The sequence below is a fragment of the Acipenser ruthenus genome, unplaced genomic scaffold (assembly GCF_902713425.1).
Source record: "Acipenser ruthenus unplaced genomic scaffold, fAciRut3.2 maternal haplotype, whole genome shotgun sequence".
NCBI classification, from domain to species: domain Eukaryota; kingdom Metazoa; phylum Chordata; class Actinopteri; order Acipenseriformes; family Acipenseridae; genus Acipenser; species Acipenser ruthenus.
In genome coordinates this window covers 1-20,946 of record NW_026707768.1, presented here as the reverse complement: position 1 = coordinate 20,946, position 20,946 = coordinate 1, and the positions used below count along the sequence as shown (strand labels likewise).

The window sequence follows — 20,946 nt, the reverse complement described above, 5'->3', positions numbered from 1 at the left end:
CTCAATCATCATCGACACAGGCTTCGGTCTAGGGCAGGCCACTACAGCCAAGGTAACACATACAGTATATTATGTTGTTTTGAATACCTAGTGTTGGTGGCTCCTTGACTGAGAATAAAAGGTCACATATTGAAATCCTTCCTGGGTTTCATATTCACATACTTTAACTTCCCTAATAATGGGAAAACAAAAATGGTTACAACTTTGATTGCTGCAGATTCACATAACCTCTAATCATAGAACAAACACTCTGAAACAATGCAATTCATGCTTACATTGAATACAACGCATTTCCCATCATTTCACCATGTTGTCCTTGGGGTTCATCACAATAGGACATAATTACAATTACAGTATGTAGAGTTTTTAGTCTGGTTTGTGAAAATCAGCAGATGTTGACATTACTCCATCAGGAGTCCAGTTCAGAAATAAACAGGGTTACTCAAATTGATGCAGTATTTAAAATCTTAAAACCTACCAGGCTCTTTATTTTACTGCCGTCTACTTGTCTTGCAGGTTCATATTGTTTTACATGGTGAGGATGGTGTCTCGGAGACCAGGGAATGGACTGCCCTGATAAACCATTATTCAGCAGAAATTCAGACACACATTCATCTTAAGGTATTTAACGGCTGTTTCTTAGATGTCTGCTAGTCAGTTATATGTATTGATCTATTAGGTTGGCTTTAGGATGATCTCCTTTGCTAATGTATAAATTATGTACTGTAGAATCATGACATTTTTTTATCATGATTGTTTTTATTCTTTAACAAGAATTGTGTTAAAAATGTTTATACGATAGTATATAAAAGGGAAAATCGTAAAGTACTGTACAGTAAAAGCTTTTATCTTTTGAAATTATATTGATAAATCACACATGTTGGCTTACAATCAATATATATATAGAATAGCATACAAGCTGCCGTGCCATTACGAATGTCACGAAATCTGAGGGTTCAGTTTTCTTTACGTACTCTTTCCATTTTGCTCAGTATACACTCTTATCTCAGGGAGATGTTAGGAGGACAGAGATGGTACTACTCCTTGTGGGGTATTTTTATTACGCTCTTGACCGCAATATTATCTAGATGACTAATGTAGCACCCAAGAAATTGACAGACTCATGTTATTTAAAGTTTTTTACGAATCGGAGTATGATTAGTACTCCGTTCGGTTTATTAACAGTTAAATATTGGATAGAGTAGCTTACAGGCTACTTCATATCCCCAGCTGACAGACACACTGGGCAGTCCAGTGTCTTAACAGATATCAACGTTAACACTTTAATACATTTATATATATACTTATGTATTCAAGGCGACAAGCAGGCCAAGAAACACGTCACCTAAAGTACCAATGGGTCTATTTCAGCACATTCAGCAAAATACTCTTTTATTTCTAAAACATAGCGTGAGTCCCTTATAGCAATACATGCAATACATTGTGAGATAAAATAATATTGATTAATGCTTACCCTTTAATATAAATCGTAAAAGGATGTAACTGTCTTCACCAGGCAAATGAAACTGAGTTCAATCAGCTTCACTTGTGTAGGTTGGCAGAAGATGGACCACATTACCCTGTCTAGGATGAGTGTGGTACTCCATTGTAATTACTTAGGAGTTATATAGGTTTTTCGTCTCATTGGAATACATGGGGACGCCTCAATTAAATCCAGTCATTAATCTGTTGAGACAGCTCCTATTCCTTTTACAAATAATAGTTTTCAAAAGATCCGGACTAACTTTTCAGAATTAATAGGTGTCATGTACTCAATAAATTCAAGACTTCACATTTGTCTAACTCCAAACTTTATGATCTCACTCCTTGCTTTCCTCCGAGCCCCTCCTTTATCTGAAAAGTCAAGTGAACCAAGGTTCCAGGATCTTGGTTTATAATATAATATAAAAAACACTACTGTTATAGGTGCATGCAAAACACTATTTTTATATGTGTTATAATATAAGAGATGTTCTTAATATGTGACATCATCTTCTAATTGATTATATTTGCTAATTATAGGTATGTGTTTCTTTTAACCTCATATTGTTTCATCATTTAATGAGTCAGTTTTGATTCCATATACCATTGTCTAACAGGGTATTTGAAAAAAGATTGCCTTATACAATATTTCAAGTCAATTAGTTTCACTAAGTTTAAGTGGTAATAATTTTCATTACTATTATTTTTCCCTTAAAAGATGCACTAACCAGGCTCTGACCTGTATCTGACTCTAAGTATATGCTATTGCAATCAATTTCCACAGTCTCTTGTTTTTTCAAAGGCCAGAGTCTGTGCAAACACTTTTTTAGATATATGACCTATCTATGTCTGTTAAGCCATAATTTTTGCATATTATTTCAAGATATATTCTTATCTGTGCTAAACCACTAATTCCATAAACCTCAAATCCCAAATCTATAAGATTTGCAGCTTTGCTAGAGTGGAATATAAAATTACCCCTTCCTTTCTCTACAGCCCGTACATCTTGATAAGGAGAGAGGCCCCTTTTTCAATGCAGCAGTTTCAAAGAACCACATTAAAATGACTCCATCTACCATCATTAGACAATAGTATAGTGGATTAACAACAAGGTACATTATAGTATATTATTACAAACTTAACACAAAAACATAACACAACATCTTTTATATTCTATAATTCAATGGATATCATAATGTCTAGAGGTCTTGTTGTTCAATAGAAGGAGAAAGAAACTGTACCCACTTTCCCATTAAATCGAATACTGCTCCAGCTTTTAATCTTCTTATCAATACAGTAAAGTCATGAACAAGCAATAATACTTGTCAGTTTTAAATAATATGTTTTCTTATTATAGCAAATACTTAAAACATATTATTAATCTTAATGAAATCAAATAATTATTTTAGTTTCAAATATCATGCTGTCCTAAAAAAGGGGTTTGATCATTTATTTTATTATTTATAATACCTTTGTGTCTAATTTCTATTTAACTTTATGAACTATAAACAGTGTCAATTATCACTGAACCTTTTTAACTATGAATTACCAGTTACTCCTAGAATTTATAATATCACTTTATTTCTTTGGTGAATCCCTCTAAGATTTAAATCAAATACAGGCCAGTATAACTGCATTCGACTCATATTCTTTATAATGACTGAACTAGGCTTGACCCTGTTCTTTGTTCATGCAAAATCCAGCCGAGACAGGTTTTTTTTCTTAAGACCTTGGCATGTTAAGTTTTAATGTTAATTTATATGTTGTAAAGAATCTCTTTCTTGTTTTTAGAAACATAAATTTGTAGGTGTGATTAATGTTCACTTTTTAGCCGGAATGGTGCTTTTTATCAAGCGTCATGCTTTCTGAAGATAAGATATACAAGCGGTAAAATCGTTCATTATATATTTTCTTAGAAATTCCCAGATTACATGTGTAGACTGACCTATTTCTTGGAGCAAGAGAGCCACCTACTGGCGGTACAAGGATACTCTCTCTTTATCCTTCCTTCAAAAAACCTCTAACACTTCATTTTTATATCAAAGTACATTCCATATTTGTAATCACCTAGTACATGTCCAGCATATCCACACGTTCCCAGCAGGATTCAGCTTCTGTACCAGGTTTCGCTCCTAGTTGTTTCCACAAGAAGTCCCTTGATCCAATGTTTCTCCATCACAGGTGTGGATTTCCATGGTCTGATTCATTCCTATAAGATACTTGGACACGTTTAGCTGTACATATTATTTCTATATATTTCCTTTTGTTCACACAGGGTCATTTTGCAAGGTATGCCCTCCATCCAGAATACTAAAGGAGGTCAAAACTCACTGTGATCATATTTTTGGGTACTCAGTTGTTGCCTTGCCCTACATCAATCAGTTGGCAGACTTAACATAACTGAATCTGAATCAGTTGATGAACCGTGCACTGTAGCTTACTGAGATCCTCCATGCAATGGAGTCCAATGTTTTACTACACGGAATAACCTAGTTCAGCGTCACCTGCGACAACGAGAAAATATTTCATGGCAGGTTTCCGTGACATCATAAAAGCTTGAGTTGTTTATGAAATGGCACAGAAACCCGAGATGAAATATTTTCTAATAATGCACTGCAGCCTATATGTTATTTTTTAATTACAAAATATGTTGTTGTTCAAGATATCTGTCAGTAGTACTCAGAACAGAACGTACCTTTTCCGGTTCATAGGCTACTCCCTGCCATCTCTTCCTAATGGATAAACACAATAACAAATGTTGAATTCAGAATAGTATCGTTGCAATCTTTAAAAAGACGACACCTACCGGGGTCTGTAAAGAAAAGACAAAAGGCACGTTGCTCAAAGAAATGGACCTCTCTATTTGGCAGCAATCCCGATCCCCAGTTTGTTTGTTTATTTATTTTATTTATTTATTTATCATCCTGAAATATAATACATTGATTAATCAATCAAAAGGAAATGTCAGAATGCAACCTCCTACTGTAATTTATATATAATGCATGTTGTAAATGGATAATACAAAAAAAGAAAGGCTAGTATATAGTATCCAAGCCATGGCTGGGGTGCTAATCCCTCTATTCAAATTCTTCCATTCAGTACTTGAGCGATGATTTCAATTCATATTGTTTTCAGTACTCCAGACAGCCTGGGCCCCTTATGGAAAGTCCATCTGTGGCACAACAATGGCGGCCAGTCTCCAAGCTGGTACGTCAGCCATGTGATTGTCAAGGACCTGGTGACTGGCATGAGCTGGTTCTTCCCAGCTGAGTGCTGGCTGGCAGTGGATGAGGGTGATGGGAAAGTGGAGCGAGAGCTGACCTCCCTCAGCCATGGCCCTGGGTTCAAAAAGGTACCATCTTTATCATTGAGATAAAATGTTTAAACCAAGCTTCCTTCTAATAAGTAGAGTAAGAGGCGGTGCTGATGGTGTTTCGCCTTATAAGCAAAATGCAAGTGCAAGTGCAAATGAGCACCAGGAATGTACTGTATAGGATGTTGGTAGCTCAGTGGGTATCATGGCCAGATAGTTTCGGGTTCATTATTAGTACGTTTTCTTTCCTTCAAATGGGAAGCAGTGATACAGACATTAATAGGCCAAAGCCACTTGTTGAAGACAAGCTTTTACGAAGTGTCATTTTTTATGTTTTCTTTAAATAAAGTTTTATTTATCTGAAACACTTTTTTCCCCCCAGCTACTATATAGATGTATATATATATTGAAAATGTTGCTGTTTTTTTTTTTTTTTTTTTCAATAATTGTATAGGTATTTCTCAATTGGAAAATAGATCTCTTCCACTGAGTCTGCCTATGCTGGGTTTCTCCTTTTTAATTTGTTATTTTATATTTTAGCTCCTTTACTGTAAGCTGACGGAATATTTGGAGGATTTTCACTTTTGGGCTTCTGTGTACAGCCGTCCTTCTCACAGCCAGTTCTCCCACACCCAGCGCCTCACGCTATGCCTTATACTGCTGCTGGGCTATATGCTCCTCAGTACTGTGCTCATTTACGTGAAGGATGATGAGGTAAGTAGCATTTGCATAGCTTTTTTTTGCATAGCTATTTCCATGAATGCAAAGTAATGACATCACTATTCAAGACATTGTGGGGCATATTTTCAAAGCGTTTCCCCCAGTCTTTATTTAACTACAGCTGTCACAAAATGAGAAACAAACATCTTCTGAATGTTTAAGCGAGCTTGGATTATATTACTTAGTTGTTTGGTTCTACTTTTGTAAAATTTAACAGGCGTTTGACCTCTTTCAAAAAGTAGGAGTTCATTAACACTTTGAAAATATGGCCTGGTAGTTGTTATCGGCACTGAGACGTCATCATAATGTGCAAAGCAAGCTCATTTCTTTTAGACCTGTTTCGCCTTTATAAAGTAAAGCGGTTACATTTATGGCATTCCTAACAAGAATTTGTGAGGGCATCACAATTGGCTCGTATTCATACATTCTGGATACTAGTTGGAAAGCTGTTTTATATCTTGGATGGACATTTCTTTTGCTTGGTACTGATGCCTGTAATGTGTTGATATCATTGACTGGGCAGTGTGTGTTACTAAGCTGTCTTGTTTGTGTTTGCAGTTTACAGCTGAGTTGGGTCTCATTGACATCTCTGCCGTCTCCCTGGTAACGGGTATCTTTAGTACTCTTGCTGCACTACCATTCGGAGTTCTGTTGTCACTGCTGTTCCGATTCAGCAAGGTTAGTTCTGTGCCATTTTTAAGTGTGAATTGTATTTTATTTTCTACTGCTGGAATTTAACCTCTAAATGCTATTCTGATAAGCCATCCTTGTGTATTGCTTTGGTTAATCCCAACACTATCGTTGGTTATACAGAGTATCTGTCTTTTCTTTGCTTAGCATTTTTGGTAATCAAAAACTATTTCCTTCATGTAGAAAAATTAATAGGATTACAATTACAATTCCCAGACTTAACCATATGTGGACCCCCAAATGTTTTTTCCTGCACTGTAGGTAACAATCAAACAAGATACATCAGCAGAACAGAACAAGTCTACAAAAGCATCTTATGTCTACTCTGTGGAAGGTAGGAAGACATAGTTACCTGTTGCAATTTAAGAATAGGCAAAAATATATTGCTAATAATTAAGGCTTATTCAGAGATGTATCTGTGTTGTAAATTCCAAAATCGTGTAATGAAATAATATCTCTAGAGACAATGCAAATGTAATCATTTATTGTATGCAAAGAAAAATGTTAGCCAGAGAAGGAGGAGGCTGGTAGCAGTAACCATCAGTACAAGAAAGCCCCACTTCTTTCTTTTCTTTTTTTTTTTTAAAAACAGATAACTTTGTTTGGAGTTTAACATGTTAACAGGTTCATATCTGACAAGGTAGCAATAATACTGGAATGTTAGACACTGGCACTTCAGTTCTCAGACTACCGTTTTAAAGTACTTGCTTGCAGCAGCAGGTATGACTTCAGTAACATTTTAAAACCATGAACTGAAATGTGTGTTCTGTTCTGTGCTCTTGTGCCTGTCTGTGCCTGATTTAAGCTCACCGGGATGCCCTGCTGTCAGAGGACAGTACTTTTGAATCTTATATATCGTGGCAAAATCTGCAACGCTGGGCACAAGAAACGTGGCAGAAAAAGCATGAGGTACTATACTATCGATTTTGTTTTTATTGAACCAAAGGTATTGGTGAGAATGGGTGGCACAGTGGGCTAAAGATTTTTACATTTGTTAACTTTCACAACTGTAGTCTTTATTCATGTTGGCATATTCATTGCTCAAAAGACTTGGTAAAACCTTTATAGTTAATTACAAAAAAATGCCGTATTATTCTTAATACGTATGGCGAGGAAGGGTCTCAGTTACTTGGTGAAGTCTGGTCATTGGCAACAAAGTCATTAGGTGATGCAGATGATTAATTAATGAAAGGAAAGAACGCACTGAAGTGCATTTCACTCTCCAAGCAGCTGACTGATATGTTTTGCAACAAGTGATCTGCTTTTCAGTTTTTTATGCATACTGTCAATCTAGGTCAGGTTGATTTACCTAGCCTGGGAACCACTCCCTCAAATTTGATAAATCTTTTCATGGACTTTTGTTCCAATGTGTTATTCTACATGCGGTGGGTGTTGGGCGTGGTGACCTCTTGATTTTGTTGACATAGCAGTAAACAAGATATACGTTACTAGGGAGGTTATGCAAGGTTAAGCATCTGTACCTGTAGATGCACCTCCACGTACAAACCTGTACCTGTCACCTCTACCTGTACCTGTAGTAATAAAAATAGCTATGTAAACTAACAAGCTGTGTTAATTGTTAATATTTAATGCAGTTATGTGCTCATGAAACTGACTTGAGCCATATCTTTGCTTACAGAAATAGTTAACCAAATTAAACTAAATCAGAATTTACAAGGAGGGTACATTTACATTATCTATATAAGTCTCTTAGAACTCCATCGATGGGACTTAATACTAATTTGTATAATTCTGAGGCATCCATGCAGTCAGAAAAAAAGGTAAAACGATAAAGAATTTAAAATGACTTATTTATGCATGCAGGTAATGTGCTTAACTTTCCTTTCCTTATTGATGTTACAGCGGGGCCTGGAATCCCGCAGTCCCATTATTGTCTCTGAGCAGGACAGCCAGTCGAACAGTAAGAAGGAAGGCACGTGTGCTTCTGATTGCAGCTCCAGCGGCTTTGAGGACTGCAGCTCTCAAGAGAACAGCAAAGTCCCACCCAAGTGCTTTGAGCACAGCACCAGTGACCTTCGCTCAGACAGCTCATTGGGTGGGTGCTGCATTGTTATCTGCCTCAGCTATTGAATTCTACCTGTGCAGGGCCTTCTCACAAAAAAAGCTCTGAAGAAAGTGTTCTACAAGAAATGGGTTCTTTGACATTATTCTCCCTATCAAATTTGATTATGGGTCTGGCTTAAAAAAATAACCATGCAATTATTGTTACCCTCGCAGAACATATATAATGTGCTAAAAGCACATTATATATCTCCAGAATCATTTCTGATACAGACTTCATATTTACAGGGTCTCTAACACACCATGCAAAACTTTCCAGTGGACATGATCTGCCATGGCTGCCATATGCCACTTTTTGTCATTATGACTAACATATTCCTCTTGTTGGTAGACACTGCATTCTGAACTAACATTCACATTATATTGTTATGTTGACTTTGCTTTTAGCTTATAAACATGTTTTTGTTTTCCAGATCGCAGTCTCTATGAACACCACCAGGTTTTCGGAAGCAGTACAATTGTACTTCCCTTTTGGTGTCGTTACCTGGCATGGGCAGCCTGTTTGTTGCTTGCTATAGTCTGTATTGTGGTCACTGTCCTGCTGGGACTTAAGTAAGTACTAAGGAATACTGGGTTATCATTTCAAAAATAATAATTCTTAGCATTATATCAGTTATTGCAGTGTTGTTCTTTTTATCCATGTTTTTTATTTTACTTTGCAGGTTTAGTGGTACGAAAAGTCTTCTGTGGATTCATTCTTTGTTTTTCTCCCTGCTGTTTTGCATTTTTGTTGTACAGCCTTTAGTGGTAAGTCACAAATAAAACAATTTTCTTTGGTCAGCATTTCACTAACATTCTATTCATAATACCACATTTATTTATGTTAATTTGATGGTTGTAATGAAATTAACTATTTTAAAGGATTTCATAGTGGCACTAAAACACATATAGTAAATCCATAACTACTATAACCATCTAAACATATAAAAACAGTATTGTACCGTAACTTTTTTTCCAAGAAATCCCTTCAAATGTTGAGCATATGTTTACATTAAAAGTGTGCTGTTGTAAATAAAATAGGTCTCACAATGAGTGTAAATATGAAACCTCACTACAACAATTTATTCTTGAGGCCTTTTAATATATTTTGCCCCCAATTAAGAGCAAACAATGTGTGTTGTTCTGAAAGGTTTGACTTGTAATTTTAAAGATTATTTCTTTGTTGGGCATAAAGACTTTTTTCCATTTAGAATTTTAGTTCTTGTGCTATTGTGCTTTTAAAAGGCTGCCAACTTTCAAGTGTTATGCCACCAGTTTTTAAGAGAAATTCCACCTTAAAGTAGATACACACAGAAGTGTGTGTTTGTTTGTTTTTTTTCTAGATTTTTATATTAGCATCTGTGGTATCATTGAGGTACAAGGAACGCAGTGACTTTTATACAGGCTGCCTGGAAACTGGGCCTGTTCTCGAAGCTGTGAAACCCTGGAGCTCGAATGGAGGCTCTGAAAACTATAGCCACAGTGTACACCAGGAACAGCCTACAGATTTTGACAGGGTAATATTTCACAAGCCTCTTGTCAGCCTTTTTTGAAGCATTTAATATATAGATACAGGAAATCCATTGCATAAAATGGAATTTAAAGTAGGGTTTACAAAACAAGCATACTGTATTGAGCAATGCAGGTCTTCCTGTAGTCTTTTGGTCCCTGATAGAACCCGGCAAGGCTGTTTTTTATTTATTTATTTATTTTTTTTACCCGTTCCAGATCATAGCTGCGCGCCAGAGGGCACGCTACCTCCGCCTTGTTCGTCCTCCCACTCCAGCACAGCTGAAGGAAGCCAGAGATAGGATAAGGAAAGAAGGTTTGATACAGCACACTCTGAGGTGGTTTGTTTGATTTAAAGAGGCAGTATCGCTTCTATCTAAGATACGGCAATACCTGTGAGATGTATTAGACCCATGTGGTTGATTCTTTGTGTATAGGATATTGATTTGGTATCAAATGAAACAGAACAGCATTTCACTTTTTTTTAAAGAAATGTTTATTATTATAATTGTTAGGGTTACAACATTATAATAGCTGTCCCTTTTGATATTTTATTCAGCAAATTCTGGCCTTTTTATATGGCTTTATTATTGTAGTTTGTTATGAATGTAAACAGATAATACATTTAAAATCATATGTACTCTATCATCTGTTTCATTGGCAGGGAGTTTGTGCTTTACATCGTCATGTTGCTGCTGCTCATGTTTGTAACCTATGGAAAATTCTCCAATGACCAATACCTTCTGAATCAGGCCGTCAGGACTGAGTTCACCAAGTAAGTGACGAGTCTCATACCAGTGATGTGTGCTTATAGTGCTAAACTGCATCACAGTGCATATGGATATGGATTTAATGCAGGAAGTTAATAACACATTGTAATGTCCTCTTCTGTATTAAAGATTCTGATAAAACAGTTAGTATTATTTATTTAGCAGACATCTTTCTCCAAGGCGACTTACAGAGACAAGGGTGTGTGAATTATGCATCAACTGCAGAGTCACTTACAAGAACGTCTCACCTGAAAGATGACGCACAAGGAGGTTAAGTGACTTGCTCAGGGTCACACAATGAGTTAGTGAGTGAGGCAGGATTTGAACCACCGGGGACCTCCTGGTTACAAGCCCTTTTTCTTTAACCACCGGACCACACAGCCTCCTTAGTTCTAGTCTGATTTTGATTTGAGACTGATTATAACAGATCAGTATAACTTCCTGGTGTCTGTTTATCCTTTGTGAATCTGAAGGAATCCGAAGAAACTGCTTTCTGAAGTGAAAACAGCTGAGGATTGGTGGAGCTGGAGCATGACCGCTTTATTAGAGGGTCTGTATTGGGACACCTGGTATAACAATGCTTCTGCAAGTGCCAAGGTAAACCTGCTACTATTGAAACATTTCTGCATCCTCTTAACCCCTGAAACTATATTATACATTATACGGACAATTAAAGATCAAATAAATGAGTCTTGGCTCATACAGAAAAAAGTCATAATAATATTCATTCTTTGATGTGTCTTCACATCTCCAAATTGCATATTGTTTTAAAGTTCCCACACGAAAAGCCAAAAACATGTACAGCAGAAGTAGCTAGAGACTTTTCTGAACTTGCTTCTGTGGAGCTCTGTGCTCAATGAGTGTGGATTGCTGTTGTGAAGTCACTTGAATTAACAGCAACTACAACATTGTTCTTTCTTGTGCACTACTAACAACTCCAGCCTCCCTGAAACATTCAAACATCTTTTGGACGTCATTGTATTTTAAAAACATATGTAGTTAAAGCCATATATTATAAACATACCCAATTATAAAACAAACCAATCAAAGTTGTTGTTGTTGGTGTGAATTAGTTCAGGTTATAATTTACATCGCAGGATTTACACACCTTGTACCAATTCACTACAGGCCATCTATTGTTCTTTATGTAAACTATTGCAGTTTAACATACAAAAACAACCTTTGTATCCTATTATCAAACCTAAACAACATTTTGTGTTTGTAGGCGGGTCCCCTTAAAGGAACATGTAGTCTGATTGGTGAACCGATGCTTCAGAAAATACAAGTTATAAATAACACTGGCTGCACGGTGAGTGATCTTCTTCATTCGCTACACATTTTGGACAAGCTGGTACTTTCCATTTTGATTTGACTTGAGGTTGTAGGTTAAATTAACCTTATCCTAATAGCATCACCCTTTTTGTTTGGGGTAATTAGAGAAGAAAATGAATCATGTGATAATAAAATGCTTGTCCATGGTTAAAAATAATAAAAGAATGATTCCCTCTATGTGTTGTCTTTTACAGATTCCCAGCATGTTTACTGGCCTGATCACAGACTGTGTGCCTCCTTACAGGCCTGACGTCCATGATCCAGGCAGCAAAGAGACCTCTGACAGCCAGACTGACACAGTAAGGGTCCATTTGTGTGGTCAAATAGAGTGCTACGATGGAAAAGTAACTACTGTCAAACTGGGCAGAATAAGGTAAGGATGGCTTTTTATATGATATCAAAAATTGCAATAATGCTGTTTTTTTTTTATTATTATTAAGAATCTAACCTGAATCCAATGCAAACACAGTTTAATCACAAACCTTATCATCTTTTTACATTGAATTATTACTGTGATTGCTTTCCCTGCTTGTTTTATTCTTTACTAGTAAAAAAAAGACTCGATTTTGAAGCTTGTGCACAGGCAAATAAAACTGCATGAACAATAATTCAGCTTCTCCCTCGTGTTAACCTGTTAAAAATTGGCATTTTTTTCTGGTATAGCATAGAACACTGCATACAGCACTCCTTAAGAGACACCAAAAATACACCTAAAAGTAATTGAAATGAATAACATATGATCTTTAGTTACTGGACCAAAACCATGATTTTAAATGTAGGATTGACAATACCCAATATTGAGGATACTGATTTTTTTTTTTTTTTATGAATAGAGCAAAAAGATGTGACTATTATTGTTAAATTGTTAGTTTTAAATCCCCAGCAGTAGCTGAAAAAAAATGTTAAAGGCTGCTAAAATGTATGGCTTGAGCTTTGTGCAGTTCATTTATTTATTTATTTTTTTTATCCCCGGATGTGTAAACAAGCCTTTTTGCTGTCCTATTGAATATAGAAACCTCTAATGGTGCCTCTCGCTTGTTTAGATCTGAAGCGTACCGCACGCTGTTGCAGTTGAGTGCTGACAGGTGGCTTGACAGAAGCACCAGAGCAGTGGTGGTGGAGTTCACGCTCTACAACCCTCCCTCCAACCTCTTCACCACTGTCTCCCTGCTGGCTGAGACCCCACCAACAGGGGGCGTCATTCCTTCAGCATACATTGAGTCAGTCAGCATTTATCATGTCTCCTCTGTCCTAGATTACTTCATCATGGCCTTTGAGGTAAGGATGTGAAGGGCATAGCAAAGCAACGATGAAATGATACAAATGTATCTAAAGAGTTTAATCCAGAAGTACTGTGGAGCATGTGCATCTTCTCCACCATGCATCTTTTGACATTGCCAGTTGCCACAGTGCCAGACTGCCATGAATTGTTTTTCTACAATTAAAAAAAAAAAAAAAAACTCATCAGTAAAAAAATTAAGCCACTTCACAATTAAGGCCACAGTAAAGTATTAACCAGTTAAACTAATTGGCTTTTATATTAACTGAAGTGCTGTGGTATAGTTTTGTTACAAGAATTTCTATGTACCTTCAATAAAAGCCAGTCCCGATTGAATCCACCTTTTGTTGGTCCCTTGACTAGCAGTGTTTCTCTGTGTTGTTAAATGATTTAATAAACTGTCCTGTGGCCGTGTCTCCACGGAAACGTGACCATCTGGTTCTGGGGGTGCAATTACCTGTGTTTCAGATTAATACACTTTATCATGCCTGTAGAACAGACAAGTAACCACTTATAAAAGTTTTGCATAGTAGTGAAGCATAGTGAAAGCATAGGTAAGCATTGTCAAGCACAGAGAGGGATGGCAAAGCATATTAATAAACATGCCAAACCAGGGTAACCTATGGTAAATGCATAGTATAACCATGGGAAAAGCATGGTAAAACAGCAGAAATACTGCACAAAAAAACAGTTGCAAACTTTTGTAGGACAAGTGACTCTTGTGAGATCAACCCTTCTTAACAAGGCAGTTTGAACCAAAAACCTGCATACAAACTAACGCCAAGTCAACAGCTGAAAGTAAACGTGTCCTTCAGGGCCCTGTTTTGCAAAGCAACAGAACCACAGATTTGTGAACTGCACAATAATGTAATAATTAAGGGTAATACTATATAGATGGTTCCTACAGAACAACATTCTTGCATATCAAAAAGGTTGATTTGAAGGTGATATTTTGAAAGAGGGATGAGAGAAGCTTCTCACTTGCCTCCAGTACTGAACAGATTACAAATGTTTCAAAACTGATGACTCTTTGGGTCATTATAGAGAGAACAGTTTTTAGATTTCCACGCCAAACCTGAAAGAAACCAGAAGTGGTAAGAATGGTCATTTATCGCACCTAAACAATTTAAACATGTCAAACAGGTGCAGTCCTGGCTAGGTCACGGAGGCCTTACATCCTACTTACAGCAGTGTCATTGCACTGCTTCCTTATTGGTTGTCCTGCCCATGTACCTTATAGTGTTGTATTAGAAGTGATCGCAGTAACATTATATACAGAGTTTAATATTTTGTTCTGTTCCCCAGCTCATTTTTCTGGCTTTGATTCTTCTTCACCTTTACTTCCAAGTCTGTGCAATGATTCAGAAGGGGTTGCTGGTTTACTGGCAGGAACCATGGAATTGGCTTGAGGTGAGCTAGTCATCATATTAAACACCATGTACAAAATATACTGTAAACTATTCCAGAAGATATACCATTCACCTTGCATTATGTTCCCAAGATGCTTTGTTTTTGTTAACAAAAACTAACCCATTTCTTGTTGTTATTTGTATTATTGTTAACTTTATGTATTGTGCGAGTGTAGTGCCTAACCTAGCGAGGTCTATAATTTTAGGATGTCAGGGTTTACATCGTGACGGTCATCTGGTGAAAAATAAAGCAGCAGCTGCTTTTAAATGTGTGCCTTATGTGTATCAGACTTATGTTTTTTTGTGTTTTATTTTAAAATATGTCCTGCTAAACATCTCTTCTTTTATATGTAAAAAAATGTTTATAAATCATGCCATCCACACTCGAAAACCAGACTGCTTTCTCAGTGTAGAAGCCTCTGATCGCATTATTTCACATCAGTTCTCTAGGGATCTGCTGTATAGTGTGACAACTCTTTAACTCCTGGTAGAACTGCAGTAACCGTGTGTATAAACTTATTGTAAGGTGTATTTCTTCATGCATAACTTTGCTTACTGGTTTTTAGGTGACCATCATTATCATCAGTCTGTTTTACTACACCTATTACATGTATCACTTTGTGCTGGCTGTGGAAATAATAGATTACCTACAGAGGGGAAACTTCAAAGCATTTGTGGATCTGAGTTTAATCTCATCCTGGGACCAGGTAGGAAATACAATTATTGGGCTTTGCAGTTAGGATCACATAGTACAGATCACTTAAAGTTTTGCACTATGGGGTATTTAGGCCCAACTTCTTCATATAAACCTTGGATACCAGGGAAATGTCTACACTGCCATATCATGTTTAGTCTTTGCTATATAAAATTACTATTCACCATAAAAACACAATACATTAATCAACTACCAACTTTTACCCTTAAAATGTTGAATGTTGAAACATTTTTTAGAGGTTTAAAACAATTGTATAAAAATAGCAAGAAACAGATTTGCTTTTGCACTTCAAAATAGGTATATTATATATTTAATTTTTTTTGTGTGTGTGTGTGTACCATTTTCAGCTTACACGTTGTCTCCATGGAGTGATCATATTCCTTCTGTTACTGAAATGCATTCGCCTCCTGAGGATTAATAAAGTCATCAGCCCCTGTGTGACAATGCTGCGTCTTTCCTGCTCCAGCATAACACTGCCAGTGGTAAGAGATCTAAGCTAAAGTACACAGATAAAGAACAAGTAAAACAGTAAGAATCGTTGTCAGTATTTTTTTTATTTGCAGTAGGCCAGTTTGTTCCAGCAGCAATGTTTGTTTAAACATTTAAAATAGAAGCTTTGAATGACCGAATCTGTTCCCTGCTTGATAAGCTGATTTAATACTACAAGTCATAAGTTGTAAGTAAAAACCAAAATCATATTCCATAAATAGGAAAAATGTAATTTCCGACCAGCAGTCTGAATTGTTAGATAATACTAGTGTACTATAAAGTTGGATGAATAGCGTATATGTCATTTTTAAGAAACGGAAATGTAGCTAATGTCATTTTTTTTAGAGAATAGTTGCACTCACTTCAGACCCATATCCTCTTTATTCTAGGTGGCTGGCATTATTTTCATGATTGCCTATTCCTGCCTCGGGAACCTCTTGTTCTTATCCACATCTCATCCATTCAGTACTATTGTGAGGTCCTTCCAGACTGTCCTCATGCACTTCATGGGAGTGAGCGAGCTTCAGACCCTGTCTTCCATGTACAAAACCAACCAACTCTCCATTGCAATATACTATGGGACCTTTTTCTTCATATTGTCTGTCCTCTGGATAGGAATGGTATGTATTCAGCAGGAATAAAGTGAGCATTAATGATAACTACACTTACGGTACAACCAGCTATTTCCCTAATATACAGTGCCGAGTAAAAGTTTGTGAACCCCAGTGACAATTATGGAAATTCCATAGTTTTGCCATGATAGCCGCCTTGAATCAAAACCAGTCTTTTCTTAAATATCCAATAGGGTTTATATTAACCAATTCCATGTCTTCTGAAACAAAATGATGTATGAATTAGACAAACAATGAGTATCTAAGATTCAGGGTATGTGAAAAAGTAAGTGAACCCCTGGTTTTATCAGCTCAATTAAGAGGATAATTAGAATTAGATTTGGGGCTCCACCAATCCACTGTCAGACAGATAGTCTACAAATAGAGAAAGTTCAAGACCACAGTCACTCTACCCAGGAGCGGTCGTCCTACCAAAATCTTTCCAAGAACAAACCGGAAAATCATCAAGGAAGTCACAAAGAACCCCAGAGTAACATCCAAGGATCTGCAGGCACTTTCACCATGGCTAATGTGAGTGTTCGTGATTCAACTATCAGAAAAAGACTGAACAAGAATGGTGTTCATGGAAGGATAGCCAGGAGGAAACCACTGCTCTCTAAAAAGAACATTGCTGCCCGTCTGAAGTTCGCCAAAGAGCACATAGATGATCCACAAGACTTCTAGAACAATGTTCTCTGGACAGACGAGTCAAAGGTAGAACTTTTTGGCCTCAATGAGAAACGTTATGTTTGACGTAAACCAAACACTGCGTTCGAACCGAAGAACCTCATCCCAACCGTCAAGCGTGATGGTTTTGGGCTGCTTTGCTGCCTTAGGACCTGGACGGCTTGCCATCATTAACACAACCATGAATTCTGCATTGTATCAGAACATTATAGAGGAGAATGTCAGGCCATCCGTCCATGAGTTGAAGCTGAACCGAAAGTGGGTCATGCAGCAAGACAATGATCCTAAACATACAAGCATATCTACAAAAGAATGGCTGCAGAAGAAGAAATTCCGTGATTTAGAATAGCTTAGTCAAAGTCCGGATCTAATCCCTATCGAAATGTTGTGGCAGGACCTGAAGCGAGCTGTCCATGCAAGGAAGCCCTCAAATGTCACAGAGTTGAAGCAGTTCTGTAAGGAAGAATGGGCCAAAATTCCTCAAAACCGATGTGAGAGACTGACCAACAGTTACAGGAAACACTTAGTTGAAGTCATTGCTGCTCAAGGGGGTGCCACCAGTTACTGAATCTAAAGGTTCACATACTTTTTCACACATGGATATTGAATGTTGAATCATTTGTGGATAAATAAATGTTGAAAAAATATCATGTTTTTGTGTCATTTGTTTAATCAGATTATCTTTTTATCTATTATTAGGACTTAGATTAAGATCTAATAACATTTTAGGTTTGAAATATGTGAAATATGTGAAAATCCTAAGGGGTTCACAAACTTTTTCTCGGCACTGTACACAGTGGTAAAGAAGACCTGCATAGTTACTGGGAATGCTAGAATATAAGATACAAGTTACCAAGCGCTAAACATTATATGAATAGGAGGCCCCATCTTTGTTTCTTTTAGAAGTATTTAAAATGTGTGTGATGCCTGCAAATAACCTTAAACAGAATGTACTGTCAAAAAGCAACTTATGATAATTTATTTAGCTTTTTATTTTTTATTTTTCTTAAGATTGCTGGGGTTCTCACGTCATTGGCCCAAGACTCAAAGAAGTCTTCCAGAAGCAAACACCTGGTCACTCTCACAGAGGTTGTGATCTATAGTCGTGAAAAGTTTCTTGCTTTCATCGGGAGAAAAAGGCAGAACTCGTCAGACAGCCCCACAACAGGTGGCAGTGTAAGAAGACTTCACAAATGCATGAGTGTGTGTATATAGTTTCTTATAGCTTTACATTATGGATTGACATTGTTTTTTGCTTTTTCACAGAACTTTTACTTGGATGAATTTGAGACTCTCATGGATGAGCTTCTGTTCCGACTCAATGCTTTTTCAAATAGCCTGCACCGTTCTCTACCAGCCAAACAGAGAAACTACCTGGGTGACGAAAAGCCCTCTGATATCCCAGTCTGATTATTATTACAGTCCAGGCTCAGAGGTATATTATTTTGTGATTAACACGTCATAAGGCCAACCATCACTCCTTTGTTGCTTAAGCCAGTTTGCTGTTCCACAGTCAGTGAATGCATCTATAATAACCCCCCACCCCAGGCAGCTGATAGGTAGAGTTGCCAATGACAAAGTTAGTTAGCTGGCTAGATAGTTGGCTAATTATTTGTGTGAATAAAGACATAGTTGTACATCGTTTTAAAGCTCTAGGCAATTTAATTTTACAGATTTGTGCATACAGTAAACTAATATTACATCAACAACTTGGGATCCAAAGCTGCCCAGTTCAAATCTGAATTTTCTAAAATGAACAGTTTGGGATTACAGTCCTTTCATTTCCAGAAGTTAAATTCAAACAGATTTTAATTTACAATTTGGACGTTTGACTTGTATACAACCTGTGCTGTGACCACCTCCCTAGGCTGCATAATAATTTGTTATATTAAGACATGTTGGATCTAACAGCATGCATGGGGTTTAAAACAGCTAGCCTGTTAATGTAGTGAGATTATTGTGTTACCTTGAAATTAATTGGCTTTTTCTTTATATATTTTTCTCCTTGTTTTTTTTCCAGAGCGCATCTGTGAATGAAGACAGTGTTGGAAAGAAGGTTTATAAAATTGAGCAGAAGCTGTTCAAAAACAACCCAGAGATGTATAATCTTTTAATGTCCACCAAAGAGAATGACTTAGCTAGTCAGAGACCTCTGAGGTAAGGTCTTTGAGTTGCTGTTCAGCATAAGAATACAGTGCTCCTTCGCTATAAGGCTCTCGGTTATAACACGCCTCGTATATAACGCTCCTACAGCATGTCCCCCAGTGTTGTTCAAACTGTAAACAACTTCTCAGTCTAACTTCCATTTTCTATCTCTCCCTTTTGATACAATTATTTATTATTTATTTCTTAGCAGACGCCCTTATCCAGGGCGACTTACAATTGTTACAAGATATCACATTATACATTATTTCACATTATACAGATATCACATTATTTTACATACAATTACCCATTTATACAGTTGGGTTTTTACTGGAGCAATTTAGGTAAAGTACCTTGCTCAAGGGTACAGCAGCAGTGTCCCCCCACTGGGGATTGAACCCACAACCCTCCGGTCAAGAGTCCAGAGCCCTAACCACTACTCCACACAGTATCTGAACTGAAGAAAAGCTGCGCTGGCACTTTATAACACAGACATCTTATTCAGCATTTGTTTTATAACTAAATAAATATTAGGCCTATTATGTGGTTATCTTTCCTAATGCTTTTTGCTGCGAGAGGAGCTGCGACTTTCTCCAGGAGGCGAGATGCTTCAGCCCCGCTCCGGCAGCCTAACCTGGGACAAGCCCATTCCCTCTTCCCTTCTCCCGACCTGCTCTCCTTTTCGCACTTGGTTTGCTTATCTGTCACTTCGAACTGAAACTCCTGACCACTGTTTAGCCAGGCTATTTATAGTTTAAAAACTGCTAATTAAAATGATCTATGAATGGGAATGTTACCTCCTTTTTTTTTTTTTTTTTTTGTAAAAAATATAGCGTTGATTACATGGTGCTTTATGCATGGTTAAGTCATGGAAAGTTACATTTTTGCTTCACTATGTGTGCATTATAGAGAGGAAGTTATTTTATTTTGTATTCTAGTCAGATGTGTGTTATGTGTCCCGCAGCGCCCCCCACCTCCCCCATTTATAACGTTTCTTCGGTTATAACGCTCGTATTATGTGTCCCCCTCGAGACCCGTGTTATAGCGAGGGAGCACTGTATATCATTTCCAAAGTCACTGCTGCTGAGGTACAGGTTGATGTCCTGGCTCCAAGTGGTTGATCTTGGCTGGGGATCCCATGGGGAGCACTGCATTTGCCTCTGCTCTTCTGTTGGTTGGGGAGGGAAAAGTATCAGGGACTGGTTTAAAAAAAAAAAAACTAGAACATTGTACTATTCTAAATGAAAATAGAAAAAAGCATAAAACAAAAAGTACTTCAAGAAAAGAAGTATTGTTAAAACCTGAATTTAAATATATATATATATATATATATATATATATATATATATATATATAATGAACAAGGCCTCTTGATGAAAGAAAAGCTAAATTTAAGTAACACAAAAATTAGCTTCTCTAGGAAAGACGAACTAGAACTTCAAACCTGCTGTCCTCTCCCAATCTTTTTTGTAAGTAGGTATTTGGCGGAAAAAAAACTGATACACCTCTCTTTACTTTAGATCACAGCTTGAAACTGAAACATTTCACCATCTGCATCTGCAAAACCATGGCAGCCCATCAGTGACATCTGTAGACAATTCTGAGAACTGCAAGTCCAGCCATACCCACTCCCAAGATAAGCCCAGTGTTACTCTTCCTGGAAGTACAAATCCATCAAGTGAGTCCTGCGCTTCAATGTCAGATTCCTGTAGTTTGCCAGAGCAATGCAGCACT

The 20,946-nt window shown here is 37.1% G+C and overlaps 1 protein-coding gene across 1 annotated transcript; it reads left to right on the top strand.

Moving 5' to 3' along the window:
• The first annotated feature begins 606 nt into the window (after positions 1-606).
• LOC131728255 (polycystin-1-like protein 1) lies at positions 607-20,938 on the top strand. The gene is made up of 24 exons (XM_059019352.1): positions 607-621; positions 4,618-4,834; positions 5,336-5,509; positions 6,074-6,193; positions 6,467-6,539; positions 7,011-7,114; positions 8,069-8,261; positions 8,701-8,839; positions 8,950-9,034; positions 9,610-9,783; positions 9,995-10,113; positions 10,440-10,550; positions 11,019-11,142; positions 11,771-11,854; positions 12,072-12,250; positions 12,921-13,155; positions 14,462-14,566; positions 15,132-15,272; positions 15,628-15,762; positions 16,159-16,389; positions 18,079-18,243; positions 18,334-18,502; positions 19,088-19,224; positions 20,733-20,938. Exons 2-22 carry the CDS (start codon positions 4,730-4,732, stop codon positions 18,475-18,477), a joined length of 2,940 nt encoding a protein of 979 aa, XP_058875335.1. The 5' UTR covers positions 607-621; positions 4,618-4,729; the 3' UTR covers positions 18,478-18,502; positions 19,088-19,224; positions 20,733-20,938.
• The last annotated feature ends 8 nt before the right edge of the window (positions 20,939-20,946 follow it).